The following is a 25,493-nucleotide window of genomic DNA, read 5'->3' as shown; positions in this document are numbered from 1 at the left end:
GTACAGGGATGTGTTCAAGCGTGGGAAGCCTCGTTTGCTGTGATTGGAGGCTCCACATTTCCCTGGAAGCGAGTTAAACACCTGCCTTGTGCCCACTCCTCTGCCTTGGCAGGGCTGCAGCCTGGGCTGCCTTCTGCTCTGATTCTGAGGGGCTTTAGGGGTTTTTGGCAGCTTTGTCTGCTGCCCCCTTCCCTGCCTTTCATGCCAGTATTCCTGGTTTGATGATTTCCACACCTCTCTGTGAGGCGAAGCTGTACAAGTTGGGTGTCATGGTGAGGGTCATTCAGGTGCTGCGCACATGGGGAGCTTTCCTTGCGTTTGGGGGGCTACAGAAGGAGCAAGGTGTGGCCCAGTCCTTCAGCTGGGCTTGGATGGAGCTGAGTCCCAGGGCTGGACTGTGCTGCTCTGCCATCCAGCACTCCTGGCCCTTGGCTCAGCCCCTGCTACAGTTTTGGGGCCCTTTTAGCTATTTCTTCTTCTTCTTTAGCTACGGCTTAAAGGCTGTCCCATGGTAGGTGTGGCACTTGGGGCCACTGTGGTGGCCTCAGCAGTGCTGGGAAGAGGGTGAACTGAACTTGGAGTCTTCCAAACCCAGGTGATTCTGTGATACTTCAAGTGGCACCACAGGAGAAACGGGGGGGTTCTGGCTGGTCCTTGTGGCTGTTTGAATCCCAGGCTCTGCCTGTGCCTGGGCAGGGGGCTGAGGGGTCACTCAGATGTGTTGGTGGCACCAGAGCTGCTCCAGGAGCACTCACCCAGCCCATTGATCAGTTCTGGGAAGGATGGGAATGGGATGGGGCGGGGCACTCGGTGCTGGAGCCCTGGCACAGCTGTGTAGATCTGGGCATTTGTCATCGGGGCAGTTCAAAGAGGCAAGGTGTGCCTGGTGAGGTGTCCCGCTGTGGGCCCGTGCCTCCTGCCCCACCGAGCCGGGCTGGGGGCTGTGCGGGGAGTGGGGAGGAGAGTGGCCTATTTCTGCCAGACAGGCTGGGGATTAGCTCCCGAAGCCCGGGCCCTGCGCTGCCCTCGTGCTTGTTAGCCCTATCTGCATTTTAATCCCTCCAAATTTGAGCTAATTACATCATCTTCCATAAAGCTGGGTTGACAGCACCGCAGTCAAGCAGCAGTGCTGGCGGGACAGGGGTAGGAGGGGGTCCCAAGCTGGGGACTCAGCATGTGGGGCTCCGTGTGCATGGAATGTGGGTCTGGATGCTCCAGCATGTGGGGAGGGCACCCGGAGGGTTTGGGGAACCCCGCCCTTGTGCTTGGGCTGTTGGCTCAGAGTGTGGGGTGCCAGGACCAAGGTGGCCTCGGGTACCCCAGGGGAGCAGCTGGGGAGGGTGGGGGGCTGTGGCTGTGCCAGGGGGGTCTCACTTGGGACAGGAGCTCCTGCCCTGGCACAGCCAGCGGTGTTGAGGGCCCTGGGGACCCCGCTCAGCCCCGGTGCAGGGTGGGCTCCGCTCCGGAGCCGGCAGCGAGGCAGTTAACGGAGCTTGTCATCCATCTCCCTCTTAGGGCTCCGCTCCCGAGCTGCAGCTTGAGTCAGTTGTGTGGAGGTGGCAGCGGCAGCAGCTCCGGCGGGCACACCGGCACACCGGGCACACCGGCACCCCCAGGCAGCCCCTGCCCCGCCGTGCCCCAGCCCTGGCCGCCAGCACCCAGGTGAGGGGGCGATGGGCAGGGTGGGAGCCGCTGTCCCCTCCACTGAGCCGTGGATGATGCCAAGGGGTGCCCGCGATCCCGGGGAGGGGCACGGTGCCCACCGGAGCTGGGGCACCACGTGCCGGGGAGGGCCTGGGCTCTGCATGACTTCCCCAGGAAACTTTGGCCGGGCAGGAGAGGGCACAGGTGGGCTCTGCCCTGCCCCAGCCCGGCACCCTGCAGGTGGAGGGACAAGCCCCGGAGCGGGGCCGGGACTGGCAGAGCCCCTCGCTGACCCGGCAGCATCGCCTGGCTCAGTGTTAGCCTCCGGGGGGAGGATGGACGGCGTCCCCAGCACAGGGGGAATCCATCACCTGGTGGCACAGACACGGAGTTGGTGTTCCCACTCCCCTCCGGAGAGCCCTGCCCGGGCTGGGGGTGCCGCCCGCAGGGGTTTCCACTCCACAGCCCCACATGGGACACCCCAGGGTGGGTACCCCACCCCACTTAGGTCCCCTTTCCCCTCGGGACGCATCCTGCCCCTGGGCTGGGACAGAGCTGGGCACGGCCCTGCAGGACCACGGGAACCCCCCCAGCAGTGCCCATGGCGCTGGCTGGGATTTGGGGGCACTCGGGCAGTGCTCCCGCTCACCCCACTGTGCTTTGATGCCTTGCAGGGCCCCGCGGAGCCATCGGGACCAGAACCGGTCACCCCGCCCCGGAGAGGGTCCCGGGGGTCCCTGTCCTGCCACCGGGGCCGTGCCTGGCACCGCGGGGCGCCGTGCCCCGGGCATGACGGGCACCTGCCCGGCTCCCTGACGGCGCCCGAGGCAGCGGCCGCCCCCCTCGCCCCCCATGCCCTTCGCACACGGGGCCGCCTGTCCCCCGGCACGCCCGGCCGGCATGGGCACCGTGCCCGAGCCGTGCCCGCAGGCACCGCTGGCCGTGCTCTCCAAGGTGGAGCTGCGGGTCAGCTGTAAACACCTCCTGGACAGAGACACCCTCAACAAGTCGGACCCCTGTGTCCTGCTGCTGATGCAGTCCCAGGGCCAGTGGATGGAGGTAGGAGAGCAGGGGGGCACGGCTGGCACCCACCGGGCAGGGCAGGGCGGGACCCGGGGCAGGCTGGGCACAGGGCGGTGGATGGAGGGGGCTGCAGGGAGGGGTGCAGGAGATGGTGGGGGGCGAGGTGCAGGGTGCAGAGCAGGGGTCAGGGTGCAGGAGACAGTGGGGAGCAGAGTTCAGGGTACAGGAGACAATGGGGTACAGGGTGCAGAAAGGGGTGCAGGGTTCAGAGCAGGGTACAGGGTGCAGAGCAGGGATGCAGGACAGGGTGCAGGAGGTGATGCATAGTAGGGTGCATAGTGCAAGACGGGTTGCAGAGCTCAGAACGAGGTGCAGGGCTCACACCAAGGTGCAGGAGATAATGAATGAGCTGCTGGGTGCAGAATAGGGTGCAGGGTTCAGAGCAGGGTGCAGGGTTCAGAGCAGGGTGCAGGGTTCAGGGCAGGGTACAGGGTGCAGAGCAGGGGTGCAGGAGATGATGCAGAGCAGGGTGCACAGTGCAGGACAGGGTGCAGGGTGCAGAAGGAGGCCTGGGGGTGATGCAGGGTGGGCAGGGCACTGTGGGGCACCGGGCAGCCTGTGGGGATGATGCTAACACTGCCTCACATCCAGCCCACTGGGGCTGCAGCGGGGCGGGGCGTGGTGGCTCTAGAGTGGCTCCACTGCCCCGGGACAGGGACAAGGGACACCTCAGACCCCCGGGGTGGCTCAGGGCTGGAGGGCTGCTGCTTACACTGGCACTGGAGCTGATGCTGGCAGTGGGGCTGGCAGACTCCGGGATGGCACTGGGGCTGGCATGGCTCCTTCCATTCCTCCCCACGCTGATCTCTGGGCTGGTACCGGCAGCTCGGCTCTAATCGCGGCCGCTCAGCTGGCGGATTTAGCACTAAATCCCTCGGCGTGTCATCGACTCTGCTCAAGCCAGCACGGAGCCAGGGGGGGACAAGGGCCCCGTGCCAGCCGCGGCGTGCTGTGCCATGCCAGACACTCGTCCCCGGCCGTGCCACAGTGCCACGCTCTGTGTGCTGTGCCATGCTGTGCCACGCCACACTCCGTGCTGTGCTGTGCCAGCTCCAAGAGACAAGAGGATCCCTCCTGAGCCACCTTTTGGAGTGGCTCCTGTCCCAGCCAGCCTGCCTCCCCCAGAGGAGGCGGTGCGTGAATCTGGCTCTGCCGCTGGCTCTAGGAGTCGAGATGGCCCTGGACCTGCTGCTGGACCTGCTGGTCTTGAGGCACCCAACAGCCACATCCCCAGGATGAGGGGCTGGCAGTGCCCGCGCAGGACAGACACGGGTGGCTGCAGCAGGGTGGCGGCAATGCGGGCCCGACAGATGATGCCGGACTGGGCAGGCAGGGGCCAGGGGCTGGCAGGGTGCCCTGGCCAGGATGTGTCCCCTTGAGTCAACACTGGCAGGGACGGGTGCGGGGGAGGCTCCGGAACTGCTCAGCACCCGCTGCCAGTGCAGGCAGGAGACGCTGAGCGCCTGCTGCCCACTGGGGCCACCAGGGTGGGGGCTGGTGACCCCCAGGCGTGGCCACCCCAGGACAGACACAGCAGCTTGTCCTGGCACCAACCCACTGCTCCTCTCCAGCAGAGCTGTGGCAAAGCAGAGTCTCCTTGGATGACCACAGGGAGCCCATGGGAGCAGCACCCCAGAGCCAGGGCTGGCATGGCTGGAGGCTGTGGAGGGCACATGGGGCTCTTCCAAATGCTGTTCACTCGAGCACAGCTGGGCCTTCCCTGCATTCCCTATCCCTTCATCCTTCATTCTCCCATTCCTCATCCCTGTATCCCTCAGCCTGGCATGTCCCATCCCTTCATCCCCATCACAACATCCCACCCCGCATCCCTGTCTCCCCAGTCCCTGTGTGAGCTCTGGCACCCCAAGGCCCTGTGCCAATCCCACGCAGGTGGATCGCAGCGAGGTGATCAAGAGCAACCTGAACCCCGTGTTCGCCAAGATCTTCACGGTCGATTACTACTTTGAGGAGGTGCAGAAGCTGCGGTTCGAGGTGTACGACAGCCACGGCCAGGCCGGCGTGGGCACGCACGATGACGACTTCCTGGGGGGCATGGAGTGCACCGTGGGGCAGGTGAGCCTGGGGACCCCTGCCCGGGGACCCTGTGACGGTGCCCCCTCCCCAACCCTGGGCTCTCGCAGATCGTGGCGCAGAAACGGGTGACGAAGCCGCTGTTCCTCAAGTACGGGAAATTTGCGGGCAAGTCCACGATCACGGTGAGCACCGTGCTGGGGGTGACAGTGGGGTGGGGGACACCGGGCACGGGCACTGGGGTGGCACCGGGATGGGGTGCACAGGTGACATGGGGCTGGAATCCTGGGATGGCACCAGACAGGGCGTGTGATGGACTGGGATACAGGGACAGCATCAAACTGGGACCTCCAGGTGGCACTGGACTGGATCAGTAGGGTGACACAGACCCCTGAGGGTGGGCTCAGGGTCCCCGGTGGCATCTACTGGCCATCCTGAATGTCCCTGCTGTGCCAGGCAGGCATGTGGGACTCTGTCCCCTCCCAGGGCACCACAGGGAGGTGGTGGGCGGGGGGCAAAGCTGTGCCAGGCACTGAGCACCCCACGGCCGCCTCTCAGATCATCTCGGAGGAGATCTCGGGGAACAACGGCTACGTGGAGCTTGCCTTCCGCGCCAAGAAACTGGACGACAAGGTGAGCCGGGTGGCCGGGGGGAAAACAGGGCACAGCAGGCGGGGTGGACAGCGCTCTCTCTCATCCTCCTCCCCCAGGACCTCTTCAGCAAGTCAGATCCCTTCCTGGAGATCTACCGCATCGATGATGACCGCAGCGAGCAGCTGGTGTACCGCACCGAGGTGAGGCCACAGCGGCACCGGGCCCTCGGCTGCCCCACGGCCTCCCCGGGGGCTCCCCAGCCCCACTGAGCCCCCCGTCCTGCAGGTGGTGAAGAACAACCTGAGCCCCATCTGGGAGCCCTTCAAAGTCTCCCTCAACTCGCTCTGCAGCTGTGAGGAGAAGAGGAAGCTGAGGGTGAGGAAGAATGTTGGGGACCCCCATTCCTGCCCTGGGGGCATCTGTACCCCAGCTTCCCCATCTGGGGACCCCACAGCGCTGGGAACGGGGCTGAGGAGCCCCTGGAGCCGGGGCTGAGCCGTGCCTGTCGCAGTGCGTGGTGTGGGACTACGACTCCCGGGGCAAGCACGACTTCATCGGGGAGTTCTTCACCACCTTCGAGGAGATGCAGAAGGCGATGGGGGAGAACAAGGTGGGACATGGGGACACGGGGATGGCCTGGGCGTCACCCTGTGTGCTGCCAGCAGAGCCTGTCCTAGCAGCCACCTTCCAGCTCCTCCTCTGGGTTTGGTGTCATTTTCTTCTCGCTGCTCTCCTGTTTGGGGAAGGGACGGTGGGTTTGGGGTCTTCTGGGGAATCAGTCATGGATGGATGGGTGGCTGGAGCCTGGGGGGTGGCTGGGAGTGGGGGAAGGCAGCTGCACCCTGGGGCTGTGGGGGTGCAGGGTTACCGGGCCACTGTGTCCCGGGGCCGGGGGTGCCAGGCCAGGCCGTGGCCCGGGCGGGGGCCACAGGCAGCGCGGGTGCCCGTGCCACAGGTGCAGTGGGACTGCATGAACCCCAAGTACAAGATCAAAAAGCGCAACTACAAGAATTCGGGGGTGGTGGTGCTGCTGGACCTGAAGGTGAGCGCCTGTGCCGGGCTGTGCCGAGGCTCCACGGGCCGGCGCGGGGCAGGGCTGCCTGACACGGCTCCCTCTGGAAGATCCACAGGGTTTACTCCTTCCTGGATTACATCATGGGCGGCTGCCAGATCCATTTCACGGTGAGCAGCGGCCTCCCCTCCCAGCCAGCAGGGACACTCCAGCAGCCCTGCTCACCCTGGTGGCCCCCCCTGCCCCCCACCAGGTGGCCATCGACTTCACGGCCTCCAACGGGGACCCCCGGAACAGCTGCTCCCTGCACTACATCAACCCCTACCAGCCCAATGAGTACCTCAAGGCGCTGGTGGCTGTGGGTGAGATCTGCCAGGACTATGACAGGTCGGTGGCTCTGGGGGTCCCCGGGGCCACACGCATCGGTGATGCCCCCCTTGGGGTCAGAGCTGCTGGTGACAGGCGCTCAGTGGTGGCACACCCCTTTCCTTGCAGCGATAAGAAATTCTCGGCTCTGGGCTTTGGTGCCAGGATCCCCCCCAAGTACGAGGTGAGGGGGTCTCAGGCTGCCAGGGCCCTGTGGCACCCCAGGGATGAGCTCGTCCCTCTGGGTGCCCTCGGCTGTGGCACAGGTGGGGTTTGGCAGATGCCGGGGGCTGTGGTAGGGGGTGCACCAGCTGTCCCCTCCCCTCCCTCCCCTCCCTCCCTCCAGGTCTCCCACGACTTCGCCATCAACTTCAACCCCGACAATGATGAGTGTGAGGGTGAGTCCAGCTCCAGAGGGGCGGGATCCATGGCTGGGATGTCCCTCACCCCTCGTACACCCCACAGGCATCCAGGGTGTCGTGGAGTCCTACCAGAGCTGCCTGCCCAAAATCCAGCTCTACGGCCCCACCAACGTGGCTCCCATCATCTCCAAGGTGGCTCGCGTGGCGGCCGACGAGGAGCGGACCAAGGAGGCGTCGGTGGGTGCCACCGTCCCCACCAGGGCGGGGCTGAGGCCTCGCACACTCGTGACACTCGTGGCTGCTCTGGCAGCGGGGTCAGGCAGCCCCCCAAGCATCCCTGTCCCCCCCAGCAATACTTCATCCTGCTGATCCTGACGGACGGCGTGGTGACGGACATGGCGGACACGCGGGAGGCCATCGTCCGCGCCTCCTACCTGCCCATGTCCATCATCATCGTCGGCGTGGGCAACGCCGACTTCACGGACATGCAGATCCTGGACGGGGACGACGGCGTCCTGCGCTCCCCCAAGGGCGAGCCCGTCCTGCGCGACATCGTCCAGTTCGTCCCGTTCCGCGAGTTCAAGAACGTGAGTGGGGCAGCGAGAGCTCCTGCCTTCCATTCCCGGCCCTTCCCTCCCCTCCCGTCCTCTCCTGTGCCTTTCCATCCCCTCCCGTCCCACCCCAGACTTGTCCCGTCCCTTCTTTCCCTCTCCCATCCATCTCCTCCCCTCCCGTCCCCTCCCGTCCCCTCCCCATGTCATGGCTCACCCTGGTGTCCCCGATGTCCCCAGGCGTCACCCACGGCCCTGGCGAAGTGCGTGCTGGCCGAGGTGCCCAAGCAGGTGGTGGAGTACTACAGCTACAAGGCCTTCCCCCCGCGCTGCCCCCGGCCCCCCAGCCCCGAGCCCAGCCTCGGCTCCCCGCAGTGAGGGACCCCCGAACCCCAACCTCATCTTTCCCTAGCGAGGGACCCCCGAGCCCAGCCTCGGCTCCCCCAGTGAGAGACCCCCAGTGTCCCCCAGCCCTGGGTTGTCCCAGTGAAGGGCGCCCAACCCCAGTCTCAGCGTGCCCCAGTGAGACCCCCCCACTGTCCTGGTGTGGCGTGGGGACAGTCGGGGTCCCCGCCAGGCCCTGCCCTGCCACAGCCCCCCCGGCTGGGACGTGGGGAAAGTCCCAGCTCCCCAGTGCAGGACACCCCCGGCACTGCTCACTCCTGGAGCTCTGTGCCCTGCGGCCCAGACCCACCCCTGCTGTCCCCTCTGTCCCCTCGGTCCCCGCTTCTCTGTCCCTGTGATATTTGGAGGCTGCATGATCCCCCCAATAAAGCACCACCCCTGTGCCCATCCTGCTGTCTCTGGGTGCTGACCCCCACCCTCCGGGGATCAGTAGGGGTGGGTAGAGAGCCTGGCAGGTCCTGGATGCTGCCGTGTCCCCTCTCAGTGACATCATGCTGCCTTACCTGGCGACAAGAGCCGAGGGCAGCCCCAGCCCCCACACTTCTGGTGCCCGTGGCCGGCAGCGTGCCGGGAGCGCCGGAGCAGCCGCGGCTTTGATGTGCCAGAGCTCGCCCCGCTGTGCTGCGGCCCCGAATCCAGGGCATGGAGCAGAGAGAGGCGGCAACGGAGCGGGCCCTGCTGCCCAGCACACAGCCACTGCCACGTGCTGTGTGCCCTGTACTGTGTGCTGTGTGCCCTGTGCTGTGTGCCCTGTGCTGTGTGCCCTGTGCTGTGTGCTGTGTGCTGTGTGCTGTGTGCCCTGTGCCATGTTCTGTGTCCTGTGCCATGTTCTGTGTGCTGTGCCATGTTCTGTGTGCTGTGCCATGTTCTGTGTGCTGTGCCATGTTCTGTGTGCTGTGCCATGTGCCGTGCATCGTGCTGTGCCATGTGCCGGGCACTCTGCCACATGCTGTGTGCTGATGCTGCCAGCACGGTGCCAGCAGATGCTCCTGGCAAGGTGACATCCCCAGGGGCAGGGTGTGTCCAAGGCCACCACAGGGACTGAGACTGGGGCCTGGCACAGCCTCATGGGGTAGGGGCCAGCTGAGAGCTGCCATGTGGGTGCCACTGGGCAGGGCTCCAGGAATCTGCCGTGTCCCTGGCACAGGTACAGGTGCCAGGCTGTCCCCACATGGGTGTCACTCACCGGGCTGGCTCTGCTGGCCCTCGGGCACCGCGGGCAGCACAAGGCCCGGGCGGGGCGCAGTACCTGCACCCCCTTCAGCACCTATTTATAGTTCTTGATTCATCTCCCTTCAGGCGGGATCATGGATGTTGCCGTGGAAACCCAAACCTGGCGCCTGCGAGGCTGCAGCAGGGGCCGCTCCTGGTGCGGGCAGGAGCTGCCCTGGCACCCCAGTCCTGGGGACGGATGGGTGCCCCAGGGTGGGTGCAGAGGGACCCCACGGGGCTGGGAGTGCCCAGAGACACCTCGCTGGGCTGCCCCACCCGCAGGAGGGGCTGGCAGAGGTGGCAGGGCTGACAAGGCTAGCAGAGGGGGCAGGAGGGGCAGGACACCGGTGCCACTGTCCCACTGTGCCTCCTCAAGGAGAGTGTCACCACCTCCCCCCTCAGCCAGCCCCAGCCCTAGCCAGGGGTCCTGCTGGTGCCAGGGCCAAGCCCCGACCCTGTTCACCCTGCAGGGCAGGGTAAGGAAGGCAGTTATTTATTGACTGAGCCTCTGTGTGCCGGGGGGCTCGGGGGGCTGCCTGCCTGGGACACCCCAGGGTGCTGGGGGTGTGGAGCAAACACCCCAGGTGGGGAGAGGGGAGCATCCAACCAGGGTAGTCGAGGCAGGGGGCACTGGAAGGGGATCTGCTGGGAGGGAAACTCCAGGGGTGGAGGGCTCTGGGCCCCGCCGAAGGAGCCAGCTCCGTGCCAGGAGCTCTGCTGTCTCCCTGCTGTGACCCCAGGCCGTGCTGCCACCCCCGGTCATTGCCCCCAGCCGCTGATAATAAGGTCCCCGGCGTGTGTCCCCACCCCAATGTGTTCCTGATAACAGCAGCTCTTCCAGCTGCCTGCGCTGCTTCCCGCCTCACACCCATGGGAACAGCTGCCTGCCTGGGAACAGCAATAAATATTTATTTCCACAGGGCGGGATGGGCGGAAAGGGGGGGTCACGGCCCTGGCCGGGGGGAGCGAGGCCACGGGGATGGCCACAATGCATGGCCGGAAAAGCTCCCTGTCCCCAGGGAGGTGGGATGGTGCCGGCGCCCCACACCAGACCCCCAGCCCCGTGGGACCCCCTGGTGCCGGGGTGACACAGGGGGTGTTTTATGGGGTGCCTGAGGGGGTCCCTGCAGGGTCTCCATGAGGTTCTCAGCAGGTGAGGGCTCAGCGTCCCCCCAGAGCCCGGGTCCTTCAGGCCATGGGCCACTGCGAGGGCAGCTCCACGTCCCCCATCTCCTCCTGGTAGCGCCGGTTGAAGAGGGCGTTTTGCTCGGGGGAGAAGTGGCTGCGCCAGTCCCCCACCACCCCTGTGGGACAGAGGGGACAGGGCGTGAGGGTCCCTGCAGCCGCGCCCCCCGCGTCCCCCAGCCCGATTCCCCCTCACCTTTGCGCATGAAGCGGCCCTGGCTGTGGTCCATGATCTCGGCGGGGATGAGGGAGTAGTTGGCCATGGCGTTGTCCCGCATGGCGGAGAAGCTGCAGTGCTGCTGCAGGGCTGCCAGCGTGGCCGGTGCCAGCGGGCAGCCCAGGAAGCCGCTGAGGCGCTGCGCCGTGCCACGCAAGTCCTGGGCCAGGAGCACGGTCAGCGCCGGGCACCAGCGGGGACGGGGACAGGGACGGGGACCCAGCGGGGACAGGGATGGGGACCCAGCGGGGCTCACCTGGTGCAGCTCCTCGTAGGTGACGTACAGGATGTCCAGGAGGTGCCGCTGGCCCAGCCAGCCCTTGACGTGGTCAAACCAGGAGCCGTAGTGCACTGGGGGGAGGCGGGGGGTAACGGGGGGCCCTGAGGCTGAGTTCCCCCCCACAGACTCCCCCGATCCCTACCTGTGCCCTCGAGGAACTGCTTCAGGAAGGCATCGAAGGAGCTGGGGTCGGGCAGGAACTTGGCCAGGTGGTGGAAGTGGTAGAAGGAGACAGCGACGTCTTTGGGGTTCCTGGCCACGTAGATCACCTGGGGGGACACAGTGTCACCCCTACAGCTGGGGGATTCCTCTCTGCCCCGCTCAGAAAGCCCCCAGCGTTTCCCCGGCTGTGGGAAGCCCGGTGGGTGTGGGATGTCCCTGCAGGGAACCCCCAGACCGCCGGGGACCCCTCGCACCTTGGCCTTGCTGCGCTGCAGGGCGGGGGCCAGGACGTGGGCGGGCAGGTGGGTGGTGAGGAGCCGGCGGGTCCCGGTGTCCCTCAGAGCCTCCCGGCAGTAGATCTGCTCCAGCCAGGGCGCCCGCTCCCAGTTGGGAATGGTCTTGGCTGGGCGGGCATCTCCAAGGCTGAAGAGCAGCGTCAGGATCTCCTGCATCCAGGTGGTGCCTGCAGAGGGGGATGTCAGGGTGTGGCACCATGGAATGGCACCGCACTGGCACGGGCAGCACGGATTGGCACCGCAAGGCACGGCTCAGCCTGTCCCGTCCCATCCCCGCTCCTGCAGCAGCGGCTGGGCTGGCGGGGCCGTGTCCCCCCTCCCCGAGCCCCCAGGGACACCCGCGCAGGGCTGGGGACAGTCCGGCAGCAGGACAGGAGCTCAGGGACAGGACCTGCCCTGAGTGGCCGCGGGGACCAGGTGCGGGTGTCTCCAAGCCCGGCCACCTCCCAGCCCCGCCGGCAGCTCTGGAAGAGCCGCCCCGCTCCAGGCCGGGGTCCCAGCCCTGTCCCGCCGCGTCCCCTCGTTGTCCCCGTGTCCCCCCATCCCCTCACCCGATTTGGGGTAGGTGGCGATGAGCACGTCGGTGGGGCGGAAGGTGAAGGCGGCGGCGAAGCCGAGGGACTCCTGGGTGTGGAGGTGGCCGGGCAGGGCGATGCCCGCAAAGGTCTCGGTCACCTCCATGCGCTCCATGGCCCGGCCGGCCGGGACCCGCCGGGAGCCGCTTAAATAGCGCCGAAAGAGGAAGCGGCCCCGGCGGGCGGGGTCCGGAACCCCCCGGCACATTCCTCCCCGGGAGCCGGGAATCCGGCCGCGCTGGGGCCATCGCCGGGAGAGCGCTGCTGGCAGGGGCTGGAGACACCCGGGATGGGATGGGAGGGGATGGGTGGGATGCGAGTCCTCCCTTCCCAGACCCACCACCGCAGCCGGGACAAACGTGGGGGCCGCGGCACCTCGGGAAGGGGGCCAGGAAGGCCGAGGGATGCGAAGCCCGCACCGTCCCCACCCCGAGCTCCCCGTGGCTGGCACCGGAGGAAGGGGTTCCCATCCCAGCACACCCCAGGATGAGGTGTCCCGTTGGACCGGCCATCTCCACGTGGCTCCGTGCCATTCCCAGAAGCCCCACCAAGGCCTCTTGCAGGGAAACATCGCAGCTGGAGCCAGCAGGGATGCGCAGCATCCGCACGATGGTGGTGCCTCAGTTTCCCCTCGGGACGCCGCAGCGGGACCGGAGTGCGGGGGATCCAAGCACACACGGGGGAGCAGCAGCAGCAGCCCCGCGCCACGGCCGTGCCACCCCGGCTGCTTTCCCCGGGCATGTGGCTGCTCCGGCGCCATGGCGGGGGTGGCTCTGGGGGGGCTGGAGCCCATCCCAGCCCCGTCACCGCACGCAAGCCGGAAAACTTAATTCACAGCCGGCGCAGGCAGCGACTGCCCAAGTGTCCCGGGGCCGGGGTGAGCGGGGCCAGGGCTGCTGGGGGTGCCGGGGATGCTGGGGATGCCAGTGCCGAGCTGGGGGTGCCGATGGATGCCAGTGCCGGGGAGGATAAGGCGGGGATGGGACTGGCACTTTCCCAACCAAAAATAATCTGGGCTTCATTAGAAGGATTGGGAGAGTCACCGCGGCTGGGAGGAGAGGCCTTGGCACGGCACAGCCACCAGGGCTGGCGCGGGGAGGCCGTGGAGCCCTGGCACTGTCAGGCGGGCACAGGGCACCCAGGGAGGGGTAACGCAGCGCTCCTGGTTATTCATTGACGGCGGGAGGGGACGGAGGAGCGCGGGGCAGCCATCCCAGTGCATGTGCTCACACGGTGGTGGCAGGTCCCCTCTTTGTCCCCAGCAGCACCCAGCAGGAGAAGATGCCAGGAGGGAGCGTGTGGGTTCTGGTGCTGGCGCTGGCACTGCCCAGCACTGGACAGCAGCACCTGGAGGAGGCCAAGCGCATCATGACCACCACGCCGGTCATCGACGGGTGAGCAAAGGTCACCTGGCCCTCAGCGTGCCCAGCTGCTCCGTGCCTGTGGGAAAACCCCAGCTGGGAAACCCTACTGGGACAGCCCGGTGGGGGATCCCCGGGCCGGGCACCCCAGAGCTGTGTGGGGACAGGGGACAGCTTTCCCAGGGGATCTCCATGCCAGGCACCCCAGAGCTGTGTGGGGACAGGGGACAGCTTTCCCAGGGGATCTCCATGCCAGGCACCCCAGAGCTGTGTGGGGACAGGGGACAGCTTTCCCAGGGCTCCCGTGGGACTGCCCGTGCAGCCAAGGGGATCCCCTGCACCGCAGCCCAGCAGGAGTGGGCAGGGTACCGGGAAGCCGGGGTTAGGCTGCCCTGGGGGAAGTTCCTGCTCAGTCCTGAGCGATGTCCCTGCTCCCTTCTCGGGACCCTCAGGAGGCTCCAGTCCCCTGCAGCATTCCCTTGTGGGTCAGTGCTGTGCCTCTGGAACAGGGGGCAGGCCAGGGGGAGAAGGGGGATGTGACAGGAGCAGGAAGTGGCGCCCTAGCCTGACCTTACCACTTCCCCAGTGGCACCGCTGGGTGTGGGACCTGCGTGCCAGGATGTCCCTGCGGTGACATCCTTGTCAAAGGGATGTTGGGCTGGCTCCCCTGGGTGTGAGGGATGATGATGAGTTGGAAAGTCCACAGGAGGGTCCCTCTGGGGATCCCACAAGGGACTGTCTCCAATTCCTGGCTAGAACTGCTTGGGGGGCTTCTGGCTGAGGGGACAGGTGGGTGGGCAGATGGACTGAGAGATGGATGGATGGATGGATGATGGATGGATGGATGGATGGATGGATGATGGATGGATGGATGGATGGATGATGGATGGATGGATGGATGGATGGATGGATGGATGGATGATGGATGGATGATGGATGGATGATAGATGGATGGATGGATGGATGGATGATGGATGGATGGATGGATGATGGATGGATGGATGATGGATGGATGATGGATGGATGATGGATGGATGATGGATGGATGATAGATGGATGGATGGATGGATGGATGGATGGATGGATGGATGGATGGATGGATGGATGGATGGAATGACTGATAAGGGGACTGTGTGTGGGCAGCTTGAGGGCAGGTGGGCAGAGGGTCAGGCCACTCCTCAGTGCCCATCCTGTCCCTGCCCAGGCACAATGACCTGCCCTGGCAGCTCCTCCAGAAGTTCAACAACCAGCTGAGGCTGCCAGCAGCCAACCTGACACTGCTGAACGGCACCCACACCAACATCCCCAAACTGCGCCAGGGGCACGTGGGCGGGCAGGTGGGAGCACCGGGACGGGCACTGGGGTGGGCTCTGGGGAGGGCTCTGGGGAGGGCAGGGAGCATAGGGGTGGGCAGGGGCACCAGGGAGGGTACCAGGGAGGGTGGGGGGCACTGGGTGGGCAGGGACACTAGGGAGGGCAGCAGGGTGAGCACTGGGGTGGGCAGTGTGGTGGGCAGTGCCCGTGCTGAGGCGGTGCCCGTGGCAGTTCTGGTCGGTGTACGTGCCCTGCGAGACGCAGAACAAGGACGCGGTGAAGCGCACGCTGGAGCAGATGGACGTGGTGCAGCGCATGTGTGACCTGTACCCTGAGACCTTCGCCTGCGTCACCGACAGCAATGGTGAGCGGGGACAAGGCAGCGCAGGGGTGCTGACGGGCGTGCCCAGCCCAGCTGATGCCCCCGCCCTCCCGCAGGCATCCGGGAGGCGTTCCGGAGCAGGAAGGTGGCCAGCCTCATCGGGGTGGAGGGCGGCCACTCCATCGACAGCAGCCTGGGCGTCCTGCGCACCCTCTACCGCCTGGGTGCCCGCTACATGACCCTCACCCACAGCTGCAACACCCCCTGGTAGGACCCCCAGGGGGGACACAGAAGGTGGCAGCGCTGGCGTGGGGGGACGTGGTCAGAGGTGTGGCCACTCTGATGCTCTCCCTGCTCTGCAGGGCTGACAACTGGCTGGTGGACACCAAGGATGAAAACCCTGTGCACCATGGCCTCTCACCCTTTGGGAAGGTGAGGAATAGCATCAGCAGTGGTGTCTGGGAGCAGTGGCATTGGAGGAATGTGGTACTGGCACCCACCAGCCTGGGTGCAGTGTTCCATCATCCATCCATCCATCATCCATCCATCATCCATCATCCATCCATCCATCATCCATCCATCCATCCATCATCCATCCATCCATCCATCATCCATCCATCCATCCATCATCCATCCATCCATCCATCCATCCATCATCCATCATCCATCCATCCATCATCCATCCATCCATCATCCATCCATCCATCATCCATCCATCCATCCATCATCCATCCATCCATCATCCATCCATCCATCCATCCATCATCCATCCATCCATCCATCCATCATCCATCCATCCATCCATCCATCATCCATCCATCCATCATCCATCCATCCATCATCCATCCATCATCCATCCATCATCCATCCATCATTCATCCATCCATCATCCATCCATCCATCATACATCCATCATCCATCATCCATCCATCCATCCATCCATCATCTATCCATCCCTCCATCCCATAAGCCAAAAGCCACCCAAGCATCCCCACAGGGGACCTTTCCCATGCATCCCTCAGCCCCCCAACCCCATCCCTGTCCCTGTAGACGGTGGTGGAGGAGATGAACCGCCTGGGCATGATTGTGGACCTGGCCCACGTCTCAGTGGACACGATGAAGGTGGTGCTGAAAATCTCCAAAGCCCCCGTCATCTTCAGCCACTCATCTGCCTACAGCATCTGCCAGCACCGCCGCAATGTGCCCGACGAGGTGCTGGAGCTGGTGGTGAGCGTGGGGGCATGGCCAGGGTGAGACAGGGACTCTTGGGGGTTCGGGGGGGGCTGGGGGCTCAGGGCTGTTCCCCCAGGCCTCCACGGGAAGCTTGGTGATGGTCAACTTCTACAACGCCTACGTGACCTGCAGTGACAAGGCCCAGCTGTCCGACGTTGCAGGTGAGGGGGTGCCCGGGTGGGTGGGGGGTGGCAGTGACCCCCCCTGCCCTGCTGATCCCGGTCACCCCCCACAGACCACATGGACCATGTGAAGAAGGTGGCCGGTGCCCAGGCTGTCGGCTTCGGTGGGGACTACGACGGGGTCACAGGGTAAAGGGGGTGATGGTGTGGGATGGGATGGGGTGGCGTGTCCCCACCATGGGGACTTCCTGAGGGGTGGGGGCGTCCCCTCTGCACTCTGCGTGGGCAGCTGGGGGTGCTGGGAGTGGCCCAGCTGTGAGCTGTGGGGTGGCACAGGGTCCCCACTGGCCTGGAGGACGTCTCCAAGTACCCGGCGCTGGTGGCCGAGCTGCTGAAGAGGGGCTGGACGGAGCAGGAGGTGAAGGGGGCCCTGGCTGAGAACCTGCTCAGGGTCTTCAGCAAAGTGGAGGAGGTGAGTGGGGCATGGGAAGCATGGGGCACAGGGATGTACAGGACAGGGGGACACGTGGCACTTGGGGCAGCAGACACAGCTGGAACATCAGGGCATGGGGCACTCAGGAATTCACTGGGACACATGGGGCACTGGGGTGGCACAGGGAATGTGGAGTGGCAGGGGCTCTGTGCAGACGGGCACTGCCCCTCACAGCGGGAACCCGCCCTGTCCCCACGGCAGGTGAAGAGGAGCCTGCAGGACACAGCTGCCCAAGAGACCCCCATCGCCTTCGAGGAGCTGGAGGGGCCGTGCAGAACCAGCTACGGCTACCCCAAGGATGCCGGCGCTTCCCTGCGCCCGCCGGCAGCCCTGGCACTGGCGCTGGCGCTGCTCCTCTCCGTGCTCTCCTAGCACCCGGCTGCCACCGTGGCACCGTGCCCGGCGCTGCCGGGCGGGGCACGACCCCCGCGCCCCTTCCTGCCGGATCTGCCGGCAAAATAAAACCGTGGCTCGAGCAGTGCCGGCAGTGAGTGTCCGTGTGGGGCTCTGCGGGACCAGAGCCGGCTCCTGGCTGCAGATGTCGGGTGCCCCCCGTGTCCCCGGTCCCCCCGGTGTCCCCGGCGGGGCAGAGCGGCAGGGGCCCGGCGGAGCCCACCCCGGCACACCGGGAAGCTGTAACCGCACCGGGAGTGACACATCCCGGCAACACCTGGCCAGGGCGGCTGCAGCGCTGCCTCCGCAGGATGCTCCCATTAATCATTAGTTAATTAATTGGCTACTTAATTATCTCCTTAGCAATTTCCTCTCGCATTCAGGAACAGCCTGTGTTCGGAGAGGGGGCGGGAGAACAGGCAGGAGAAGGAGAGCCATCTTCCTGTGGCATTCGGGAGTTGGCTGAGGAACAGCGGCCGGCTGCCAGCCGGGCACGGGGAAGGGTGTGGGGACAGGCGAGGGACAGGTACGGCGAGGGACGGCGGAAGGGAAGGCTGCTCCCCCGTCCCTGGCAGTGAAGCTGCTGTGGGCAGGTGCTGATGGCGGGATGGGTGCGGTGACAAGCCCAGGGTCTCCCCTCAGGGGTCCAGCTTGTCCCCACGAGGGCTGGGGGACGGTGCAGGGAGCTGGGTTCCAGCTGCTCCGAGCTCCTGCTCGCTCTGGTCCCCCCGGTTCGGCCGTGTGAAAGGGACAGGTCCCCGCAGGAATGGTGACAGTGGCGGAAGGGAGAAGGATTCGCCCTCCAGAATCCCTAGAGTGGCTACCCCGAGCCACTTCCCGGCTCCTGGATCCGCAGGGGCGCTGGGAACAAGAGCACTCCCTTCCTCCTCCTCAGCTCCAGGGCAGCCCCCTGGCACCAGGTCCTGTCACAGGGCGGGGACACCATGAGACACTGGGGACCCCCGTCTGCATCCACAGCCCCAACACACACCGGGGTGTTCAGAGATTGTTTATTTAAACACACAGAAGGGCACGGACACCGATCGGGGAAAAAGAAGGCAAAAAAAAGCTTAAAAAAAAACCCCAACCCAAATGAAACCACCCAGAGACAGCCCGGGGAGAGGGACAGGGGGCAGGGCTGGAGCCCCCAGCGCCACGGGGACACCATGCAGGGACCCAGGCACAAATCCCCAGGGTCCCCCGGCTTCCCGCCCGGCCCATCAGGAGGTGGCACAAGATCCAATGCTCTGCTGTAGCCCAAAGCCACCTCCTCCTCCTCGGCGGTAAGGAAGGCTCTGTGTCACCAGCCACACGCTCCAAGGCCACTGAACTCAGGAAAAATAATCAACGCAGCGGGAAGCGTTTGTGCAGGGGAGGCGGCCCCCGTGACATTCCCCCAGAGGTGAAAGTTCCTCCTGGGAGACCCAAAGGAAACGGCGCTTCCTTCCCGGAGAGCTTCCAGCAATCCAGCAGCCCCGCGGTGCCGGGGATCGCGCGGGAGGGGCACGAACAGCTCCAGCCCCGAGGGAAGGTGACAAGGGACAGGGACGAGCAGCGGGAGGGGACACGGAGCGCAGCCCTCGCCCCCAGCCCGGTGCCAGCAGCGAGGGGGCAGAGGGTACCCAGGGACGAGGCGCAGGGATGGAGACAGAGCTGCTCCCGGGATGGCTTTGCGTTCCCTGTCACACCCACCCAGCATGGGGACATTTGGGGACGTGGCTGCAGCCACCGCAGCTGCTGCAATCCGCTGCCAGTGCTGGACACAGGTCCTCACTGGTCCAAACTGGCGGTCAGCGCCGGGATAACCATTTCCAGCTGGCAGTGCTTGGGGAATGTGTGGATGGACACGCACAGGGCTGGGCGGGGGGCGTTCCAAAGGGCACTTCGTGGTACGGGGCTGGGGGTGTCGGCCCGGCGGGACACGGAGCAGCAAAGGGCACAGGGACAGTGACAGCGAGGGAGGGGACACCCCGCTGCCACCGCCCCTTCCTGCAAGGCACCGACCTCCCCAGATGCACAGCCGGGCACAGAGCCCTTCCCGCAGCTCTGCCGCAGCCTGGGAACCCCGCGGCTTCTCCTGCTCCTCCCAAACAGCTCCCGAGGAACTCGGCCCACAGCTCAGCTCTGGGCAGGGACAGGGAACAACAGAGGAGTTGGGGAGCAGCATCCAGAGCCCAGGAAAATCCCCTTAGTGTTCCATCAGCAGCGGGATCTGGGGCTCTGCCGGGCACCACCAGCAGCACCCCCAGACTGAGCCCCCCACAATCCAGCACAGCGTTCCTCGGCCGGGCCGGGACTGCTGCCGGCTCAGGGAGGAGCTGCCACCCCCGAGGAGTCCCGAGGCAGGGGGGGCTGGGGACGTGCTGCGGGGGCGGCAGGGCCGGGGCTGCGGGAGGGGCTCCACCGCTGCCGTCCACGGGAGAGCTCAGTTCCGCAGGGCAGCCAACCTGGAGGGCACAGCAGGAGAGGGCAGCGAGGTCAGGGCGGCAGGAACAGCTCGGCTCAGGAGCAGCTGCAGCCAGCGTGTCCAGGGAACTCCTGAGCCCCCAGGAAGGGCCAGCTCTTTCCCATCACACCAGTGAGGGATCCTGGGGAAGCACTGGAACTATCCAGGAACTGGGAGAGAACCAACCTCCGGGACAGCTGGTCCTCCTGGGAGCGGACAGAGCTCTCCCCCACGGCCGAGGCCCCCTCGGGCAGCTGGTTGAGCTGGTCCATGATCTCCAGCCCGTTCTCCTCGGCGATCTGGACGATCAGGCTGTCCACCTGCTCCTGCGGCGTGCTCAGCGTGGTGGCCGAGCTCATGGAGTCCTCCATGACCTGGGACAGACACGGCTCTGTCATCCTGCCCTGACCCCCCATCATCCCACCCTCGCCCCACCCTCTCTCTCCTGGGTGCCCGGCACTCACCGACGTGTGAACATCCAAATTCTGCACCTGCTGCTCGAATTTATCCATCACTGCCGACACCTTCTGCAGGTCCATGGAGCTCAGGGCCTTGTCCAGAGCCTTGGTCACCTGCGCCATGTTTTTTGTCACCTGCAGGGGGAGATTCCTTCAGGGATGCTCTGAGGGTCGCACACAAATCCAAGCACCGTCCTGACCCCATCTGGGTAGGATGAACCCGTCTGAGGGGGCCTGAGACCACCAGGAGCCCCGGTTGGGTCATTCTGGGGGACGGGGGAACCTGTGGTGGTTGGAGGCAGCGGGAGAGGAAGCTCCAGGTGGGGCTGGAGCTCCCAAAGCCCTGCTGGAGGCTCTTACCCCCTTCATGGTGACGGCTGTCTGCACCTTGGAGGCCACGGCGTCCACCCGGGACGCCATCCGCAGCCAGTTGAGGCCCTCGTTCTTCTTGCGGATGGCGTTCTCGGCATAAACCCGGGCACACTCCACGTTCTTCTGCTGCAGGGCCTGCCCACGGAGAGCCCGCGCTCAGAGAGCCCCCAGGGCTTCACACCGGCCCCCGCTGCTCCTGCTGGATGGGCTCCCAGCAGGAAACAGCTCTGGTGTGATCCCAAACCTGGGAATGGCCCAGAGCAGGAATAACGCCCCGCTCGTGTCGCTGGCTGTGCCCCGTGCCCCCGGCAGGTGCAGGGAGGGGAGGGGACCTGCCCCTGTCCCGCTCGGTGGGAGGAGGGAATTCCAGCGGCCCCACAGTGCTGAGCACCGGCAGGATCAGCCCCACACACCTTTTTGACTTTGGCTTGCTCGGCCTTGGAGTCCTTCTCAGCTTTCTTGGAGAGTTTCTCCAGCTGCTTCGCTGTGAACTGCGGGAAGGAGCGGGAGAGCAGTGGGATCCAGCGGGGCAGGACCAGGCACAGGCAGGGAACGCTCCGGGCTGGAAGGGACCTCAAAGCCCATCCAGTGCCACCCCCTGCCATGGCAGGGACTCCTTCCACTGGCCCAGGGGGCTCCAAGCCCCATCCAACATCGGGACACTGCCAGGGATGGCACAGCCCCAGCTGCTCTGGGCACCTGTGCCAGGGCCTGCCCACCCTGCCAGGGTGAATTCCTTCCCAATGTCCCATCCAGCCCTGCCCTCTGGCACTGGGAAACCATTCCCTTTGTGCCACCGTGCCAGTGCCCTCCTGTCCCACCCCACCGCTCACTGGCCGCGGCTGCCCGCCCCTCTGCCCGCGGCGCTCCGGGCCCCCCCGCGGGCCGGGGCCTCCTCCCGTCCCGGTCCCGCCACCGGAGCCCCGATGAGGCCGAGCCAGCGGAACTGCCACCGAGACTCTCCCGGGACCGGCGATACGGGCCGCAAAGGAGGCGGAAGGGGCTCCGCTGCTCTCACCTTCAGCTGGAAGAGCGTGTCTGGAAAGGAAGGAGAGCACAGGCTCAGCGACACGACCGGGACCGGGTGACCGGGAACCCCGCCCGGGGACACACGTCCCGGCCATCAGTCCCGGCTCTGACCCTCACCCGCACCCCTCAGCACCCGCCCCAGCCCCACCGGGAGGCGCCGGTACCACCCAACCCCCGGTACCGTCCATCCTGCCCGCCGCTGCTTCCGGGTTCCGCCGCCGCTTCCGGGTGACGCCGACGCTACTTCCGGGCTGCACGCGCTGAGTGTCGCGAGAGCGAAGCGGCGGGGGAGGTCACGTGGACAGCGGGAACCCTGGGGTATCGGGGCGAAGGGGCGGGGCCGAGAGGAGGCGGAACCAATGGGGGCGGGGCCGAGGGGAGGCGGAACCAATGGGGGCGGGGCCGAGAGGAGGCGGATCCAATGGGGGCGGGGCTATGCCGGGACAGGGTCGCTATTGGTTCCTCTCTAGCAACGGTTGCCAGAGGCTTAACGCGAGTGGGCGGAACCTGTGGGTGGGCGGAGCCTGCGGTGGATAATACCCGGCGTGCGCGGGATTCGCCATCGCCGACATGGCGGCGGCTGAGGCGGGACCGGCACCGGAATCGGGACCGGCACCGGAATCGGGACCCGGGTCGGGACCGGCCGAGCCAGAGCTGGAACCCCTGCGGCTGCGGCGACTGCGGGGCGACGGCTTCTTCGAGATTCCGGCAGGCGATCGGGTAAGTGCAGCGGGTCCCCGGGGGTGTGAGAGGGCTCGGTGCCGGCGGCGGTCCCGGTGGGGATCCCTCGAGGCGGCACCTCCCGGACGCTGCTCTTTGGTTTCAGCTGGGACGATGCCGCAGCGTGAAGGAGTTTGAGAAGCTGAATCGGATCGGAGAGGGCACGTACGGCATCGTGTGTGAGTACGGGCAGTGCCTCCCGGGCGGGGGCGGCTCCCGGTGCGCTGGGGCCATGCGGGACCGGGAGGAGATCTCCGAGTTCATTCCGTTCCACTCCCTGCCGTGGCTAGGGACGCCTTCCACTAGATCACGTTGCTGTGTCCAGCCTGGCCTTGGACACTTCCAGGCATGGGGCTGCCACAGCTTTTTCGGGCAACCTGTGCCAGGGGCTCACCACCCTCGCAGGGGGGAATTCCTTACGGATATCCCATCTAAGCCTGCCCTCTCCCAGTGGAAAGCCATTCCCCCGTGTAGAATCCCAGCTCCCCGGCTCGGGAGGGGCCAGATTCCCTCCTGTAGCTGAGCTGGGGAGCTGAGAGGAGGTCGGGACAAACCCAGGTGTGTGTCCTGGTGCCAAGGTGGCCTGTGCTGCCCCCAGACCGTGCCCGGGACACGCTGACCGACGAGACGGTGGCACTGAAGAAGGTGCGGATGGACAACGAGAAAGATGGTAATGGAGGAGTGGGGGGAACAGGGGCTGCTCGGTCCTGGCTCTGGCTCCAGGCCATTCCTGCAGCTCTGCTGTTCCTCCCTCCTTCCTCCAGGAATGCCCATCAGCAGCCTGCGGGAGATCACCCTGCTCCTGCAGCTCCAGCACCCCAACATTGTGGAACTGAAGGAGGTGGTTGTGGGAAACCACCTGGAGAGGTAAGAGTCCCCTGTCTGTCCTCCCTCTGCCTTTCAAACCTTCCTGGGAGCTCAGCCACCTCAGCACACAAACCTGTCCTGGGGGAGGCTCTGACCTTACCTTCTCTCCAACAGCATTTTCCTGGTGATGGGATACTGCGAGCAGGACCTGGCCAGTCTCTTGGAGAACATGCAAACACCCTTCTCAGAAGCTCAGGTACAGGGTGGGGCAGGATTTGTGTCCTGACAGGGTGCTGCCATTCCTGCCATAACATGTGGGCACCTTGAAGGGCTCCCTAGGCCTTGAACTGGGGGATTCCAGGGATTCTGATGGAGCCTGGGCTTTGCTGACTCTCAGTAAACCCTTCAGGGACTTCCCAGGCTGGGTTTGGGGCTGGAGCAAACTGTCAGGGAAACAGAACTGGGAGAAAATGCCCACCCAGAACCCCCTGGGAGGACACAGGGTTGGAGGGACTGCAGGACACCCCGGTGGGTTTGGCCTGCAGGGGTTTGTGCAGTCGGTGCTGCTCCCACAGAGGTCACAGCTCCTGTCCTCTGTCCCCAGGTGAAGTGCATCATCCTGCAGGTGCTCAAAGGCCTTCAGTACCTCCATGAGAACTACATCATCCACAGGTGGGAGTGGCAGGATGGAGCTGGGGGATAAAGGGGACACCTTGCACATCATGAGAGCAGGCAGCACCATCAGGAGCGGCTCCGGGTGCAGCTTTGGTGCCCATCAGTGTGGGAGCACCAGCAGGGCAGGGAGGCCATGGAATGATGGGAGTGGATTTTGCTTGTGGTCTCTCACCTCCAGCTGCTCTGTTTCCCACAGGGACCTGAAGGTCTCCAACCTGCTGATGACTGACAAAGGCTGTGTGAAGATAGGTGAGTCCCAGCACCTGCATGGCTGTGCCATGAGCAGAGCTCAGAGCTGGCTCCCTCCTGACCCTGACTCTCTTGCAGCTGATTTCGGCCTGGCACGCACCTATGGGATGCCCCCCAAGCCCATGACCCCCAAAGTGGTGACTCTGTGGTGAGTGGCTGGTGCTGGGGTGGGTCCTCCCAGCAGAACAGGCTCATGCCAGCTCTGCCACCGAGTGTCCCCTGTGCAGGTACCGCGCACCAGAGCTGCTGCTGGGGATGACAACCCAGACCACCAGCATCGATATGTGGTAAGGGGGGGATGCTGAGGCTGCCTGGATGGGACTGGGGGGCTGCAAACTGCAGGGGGATCACTGGAGAGGCTCCTGTGCTCCGCAGGGCCGCTGGCTGCATCCTGGCCGAGCTGCTGGCACACAAACCGCTGCTGCCAGGCACCTCTGAGATCCACCAGATCGACCTCATCGTGCAGCTCTTGGGAACACCCAACGAGAACATCTGGCCAGTGAGAGCTCCCTGCCCATTCTCCCTGTCCTTTCTCCCTGGCTGTTCCCCTGGCCCCTCCTCACTCCGTGTTTCCCCCAGGGGTTCTCCAAACTGCCGCTGGCCACCCAGTACACCCTGCGCAAACAGCCCTACAACAACCTGAAGCACAGGTTTCCCTGGCTCTCGGAGGCTGGGCTGCGACTGCTCAACTTCCTCTTCATGTACGACCCCAAGAAGAGGTAAGAGCAGGCAGGATGTGGGGTGGGTAGGGCAGGGAACCAGCCCCACGCTGTTCCCCAGGCTGGGGTAGTCCCTGCCACTTGCCCTTGTCCCTTCAGGGCCACAGCCAAGGACTGCCTGGAGAGTTCCTACTTCAAAGAGAAGCCTTTGCGTAAGTACTCCCCTTCCTGGAGCAGGGCAGGACTTGGGGAGGCTTTGGGCCCTGCTGACCCCTCTTCTGTGCCCCACAGCCTGTGAGCCGGAGCTGATGCCCACCTTCCCACACCACCGGAACAAGCGGGCGGCAGGCACGGCAGTGGAGAGCCAGGCCAAGCGCAGCAAGCCCTGAGCTGTCCCATGGGAACAGGCGTGATGTGTCCTGGCTGAGGATTCCCTCAGCCCAACAGTCCCAGTGCCCCACGGGGCTCCATCCGTTCCCAGGACAGCTCCCAGCTCCGTCTCCACGTTAAGGATGGGGCAGGCTCTAGTCTGGGGCTGGGTGAGCGTGGCCCTGGGCCCCGGAGAGAGGAGAGATGGGGCCTGGGGATACCCAGGTCTGGCAGGGTCAGTCCTATCCCATGGGGTCCTGGCTTGTGCTGTCTGTGGGGGGAACCCCAACTCTGCCATCAATAAAAGCATCTGGCAGTGGCAACTTTGGGAGAGAGTGACCTCATTCTTTGCTGCCAACAAGACTGGAAGCAGCTGTGCCTATGTTCTCCTTCCTCTGGGGACAAGGAGACCTCCATGACACCCCAGGTTCTCCCCGCTTTTATGTAGATCCCAGGTCCCACTCCCAGGCAGGCAGGAGCTGCTCCTGCAGGGTGC

At 65.5% G+C, this 25,493-nt stretch overlaps 5 protein-coding genes across 7 annotated transcripts; 3 read left to right on the top strand and 2 right to left on the bottom strand.

Moving 5' to 3' along the window:
- Positions 1–209: 209 nt before the first annotated feature.
- CPNE7 (copine 7) lies at positions 210–8,400 on the top strand. 2 transcript variants are annotated; one of them, XM_088062117.1, is made up of 17 exons: positions 210–272; positions 1,516–1,662; positions 2,319–2,703; positions 4,618–4,800; positions 4,869–4,943; positions 5,317–5,391; positions 5,469–5,552; positions 5,638–5,727; positions 5,864–5,962; positions 6,308–6,394; positions 6,475–6,534; positions 6,618–6,751; positions 6,860–6,914; positions 7,077–7,128; positions 7,196–7,329; positions 7,443–7,679; positions 7,884–8,400. In XM_088062117.1, the coding sequence occupies exons 3-17, from the start codon at positions 2,497–2,499 to the stop codon at positions 8,019–8,021; spliced, it is 1,710 nt and encodes a 569-aa protein (XP_087918243.1). In that variant the 5' UTR covers positions 210–272; positions 1,516–1,662; positions 2,319–2,496; the 3' UTR covers positions 8,022–8,400. The 2 variants fall into 2 exon arrangements, with proteins under 2 accessions (XP_087918243.1, XP_005531946.1); XM_005531889.2 differs by lacking the exon at positions 210–272 and adding an exon at positions 1,018–1,143.
- Positions 8,401–10,149: 1,749 nt separating this feature from the next.
- On the bottom strand, positions 10,150–12,117 carry SULT2B1 (sulfotransferase family 2B member 1). The gene is made up of 6 exons (XM_005531933.3): positions 11,952–12,117; positions 11,359–11,567; positions 11,085–11,211; positions 10,919–11,013; positions 10,642–10,822; positions 10,150–10,564 (listed from the first exon to the last, which is right to left on the bottom strand). Exons 1-6 carry the CDS (start codon positions 12,088–12,090, stop codon positions 10,449–10,451), a joined length of 867 nt encoding a protein of 288 aa, XP_005531990.1. The 5' UTR covers positions 12,091–12,117; the 3' UTR covers positions 10,150–10,448.
- A 180-nt stretch (positions 12,118–12,297) lies between these two features.
- Positions 12,298–17,298, top strand: DPEP1 (dipeptidase 1). 2 transcript variants are annotated; one of them, XM_005531934.3, is made up of 11 exons: positions 12,298–12,852; positions 13,241–13,369; positions 14,541–14,673; positions 14,882–15,014; positions 15,089–15,239; positions 15,335–15,404; positions 16,023–16,199; positions 16,282–16,366; positions 16,441–16,516; positions 16,664–16,799; positions 17,022–17,298. In XM_005531934.3, exons 2-11 carry the CDS (start codon positions 13,257–13,259, stop codon positions 17,190–17,192), a joined length of 1,245 nt encoding a protein of 414 aa, XP_005531991.1. In that variant the 5' UTR covers positions 12,298–12,852; positions 13,241–13,256; the 3' UTR covers positions 17,193–17,298. The 2 variants fall into 2 exon arrangements, with proteins under 2 accessions (XP_005531991.1, XP_087918247.1); XM_088062121.1 differs by lacking the exon at positions 12,298–12,852 and having other exon boundaries at positions 13,150–13,369.
- A 911-nt stretch (positions 17,299–18,209) lies between these two features.
- Positions 18,210–21,783, bottom strand: CHMP1A (charged multivesicular body protein 1A). The gene is made up of 7 exons (XM_005531890.3): positions 21,700–21,783; positions 21,508–21,527; positions 20,903–20,980; positions 20,478–20,624; positions 20,124–20,252; positions 19,846–20,033; positions 18,210–19,660 (listed from the first exon to the last, which is right to left on the bottom strand). Exons 1-7 carry the CDS (start codon positions 21,704–21,706, stop codon positions 19,639–19,641), a joined length of 591 nt encoding a protein of 196 aa, XP_005531947.1. The 5' UTR covers positions 21,707–21,783; the 3' UTR covers positions 18,210–19,638.
- Positions 21,784–22,059: 276 nt separating this feature from the next.
- On the top strand, positions 22,060–25,320 carry CDK10 (cyclin dependent kinase 10). Its single transcript, XM_005531891.3, has 13 exons — positions 22,060–22,238; positions 22,345–22,417; positions 22,837–22,908; positions 23,003–23,105; positions 23,220–23,301; positions 23,650–23,717; positions 23,917–23,969; positions 24,048–24,117; positions 24,197–24,256; positions 24,345–24,468; positions 24,549–24,688; positions 24,788–24,840; positions 24,920–25,320. Exons 1-13 carry the CDS (start codon positions 22,089–22,091, stop codon positions 25,015–25,017), a joined length of 1,146 nt encoding a protein of 381 aa, XP_005531948.1. The 5' UTR covers positions 22,060–22,088; the 3' UTR covers positions 25,018–25,320.
- Positions 25,321–25,493: the final 173 nt, after the last annotated feature.

The sequence above is a fragment of the Pseudopodoces humilis genome, chromosome 14 (genome assembly GCF_049639895.1).
Source record: "Pseudopodoces humilis isolate 2021_Gansu_Grassland_sample_001 chromosome 14, ASM4963989v1, whole genome shotgun sequence".
Lineage (NCBI taxonomy): Eukaryota > Metazoa > Chordata > Aves > Passeriformes > Paridae > Pseudopodoces > Pseudopodoces humilis.
Note: the sequence above shows the minus strand (reverse complement) of the source record. Positions and strands in the feature narration are given on the sequence as shown.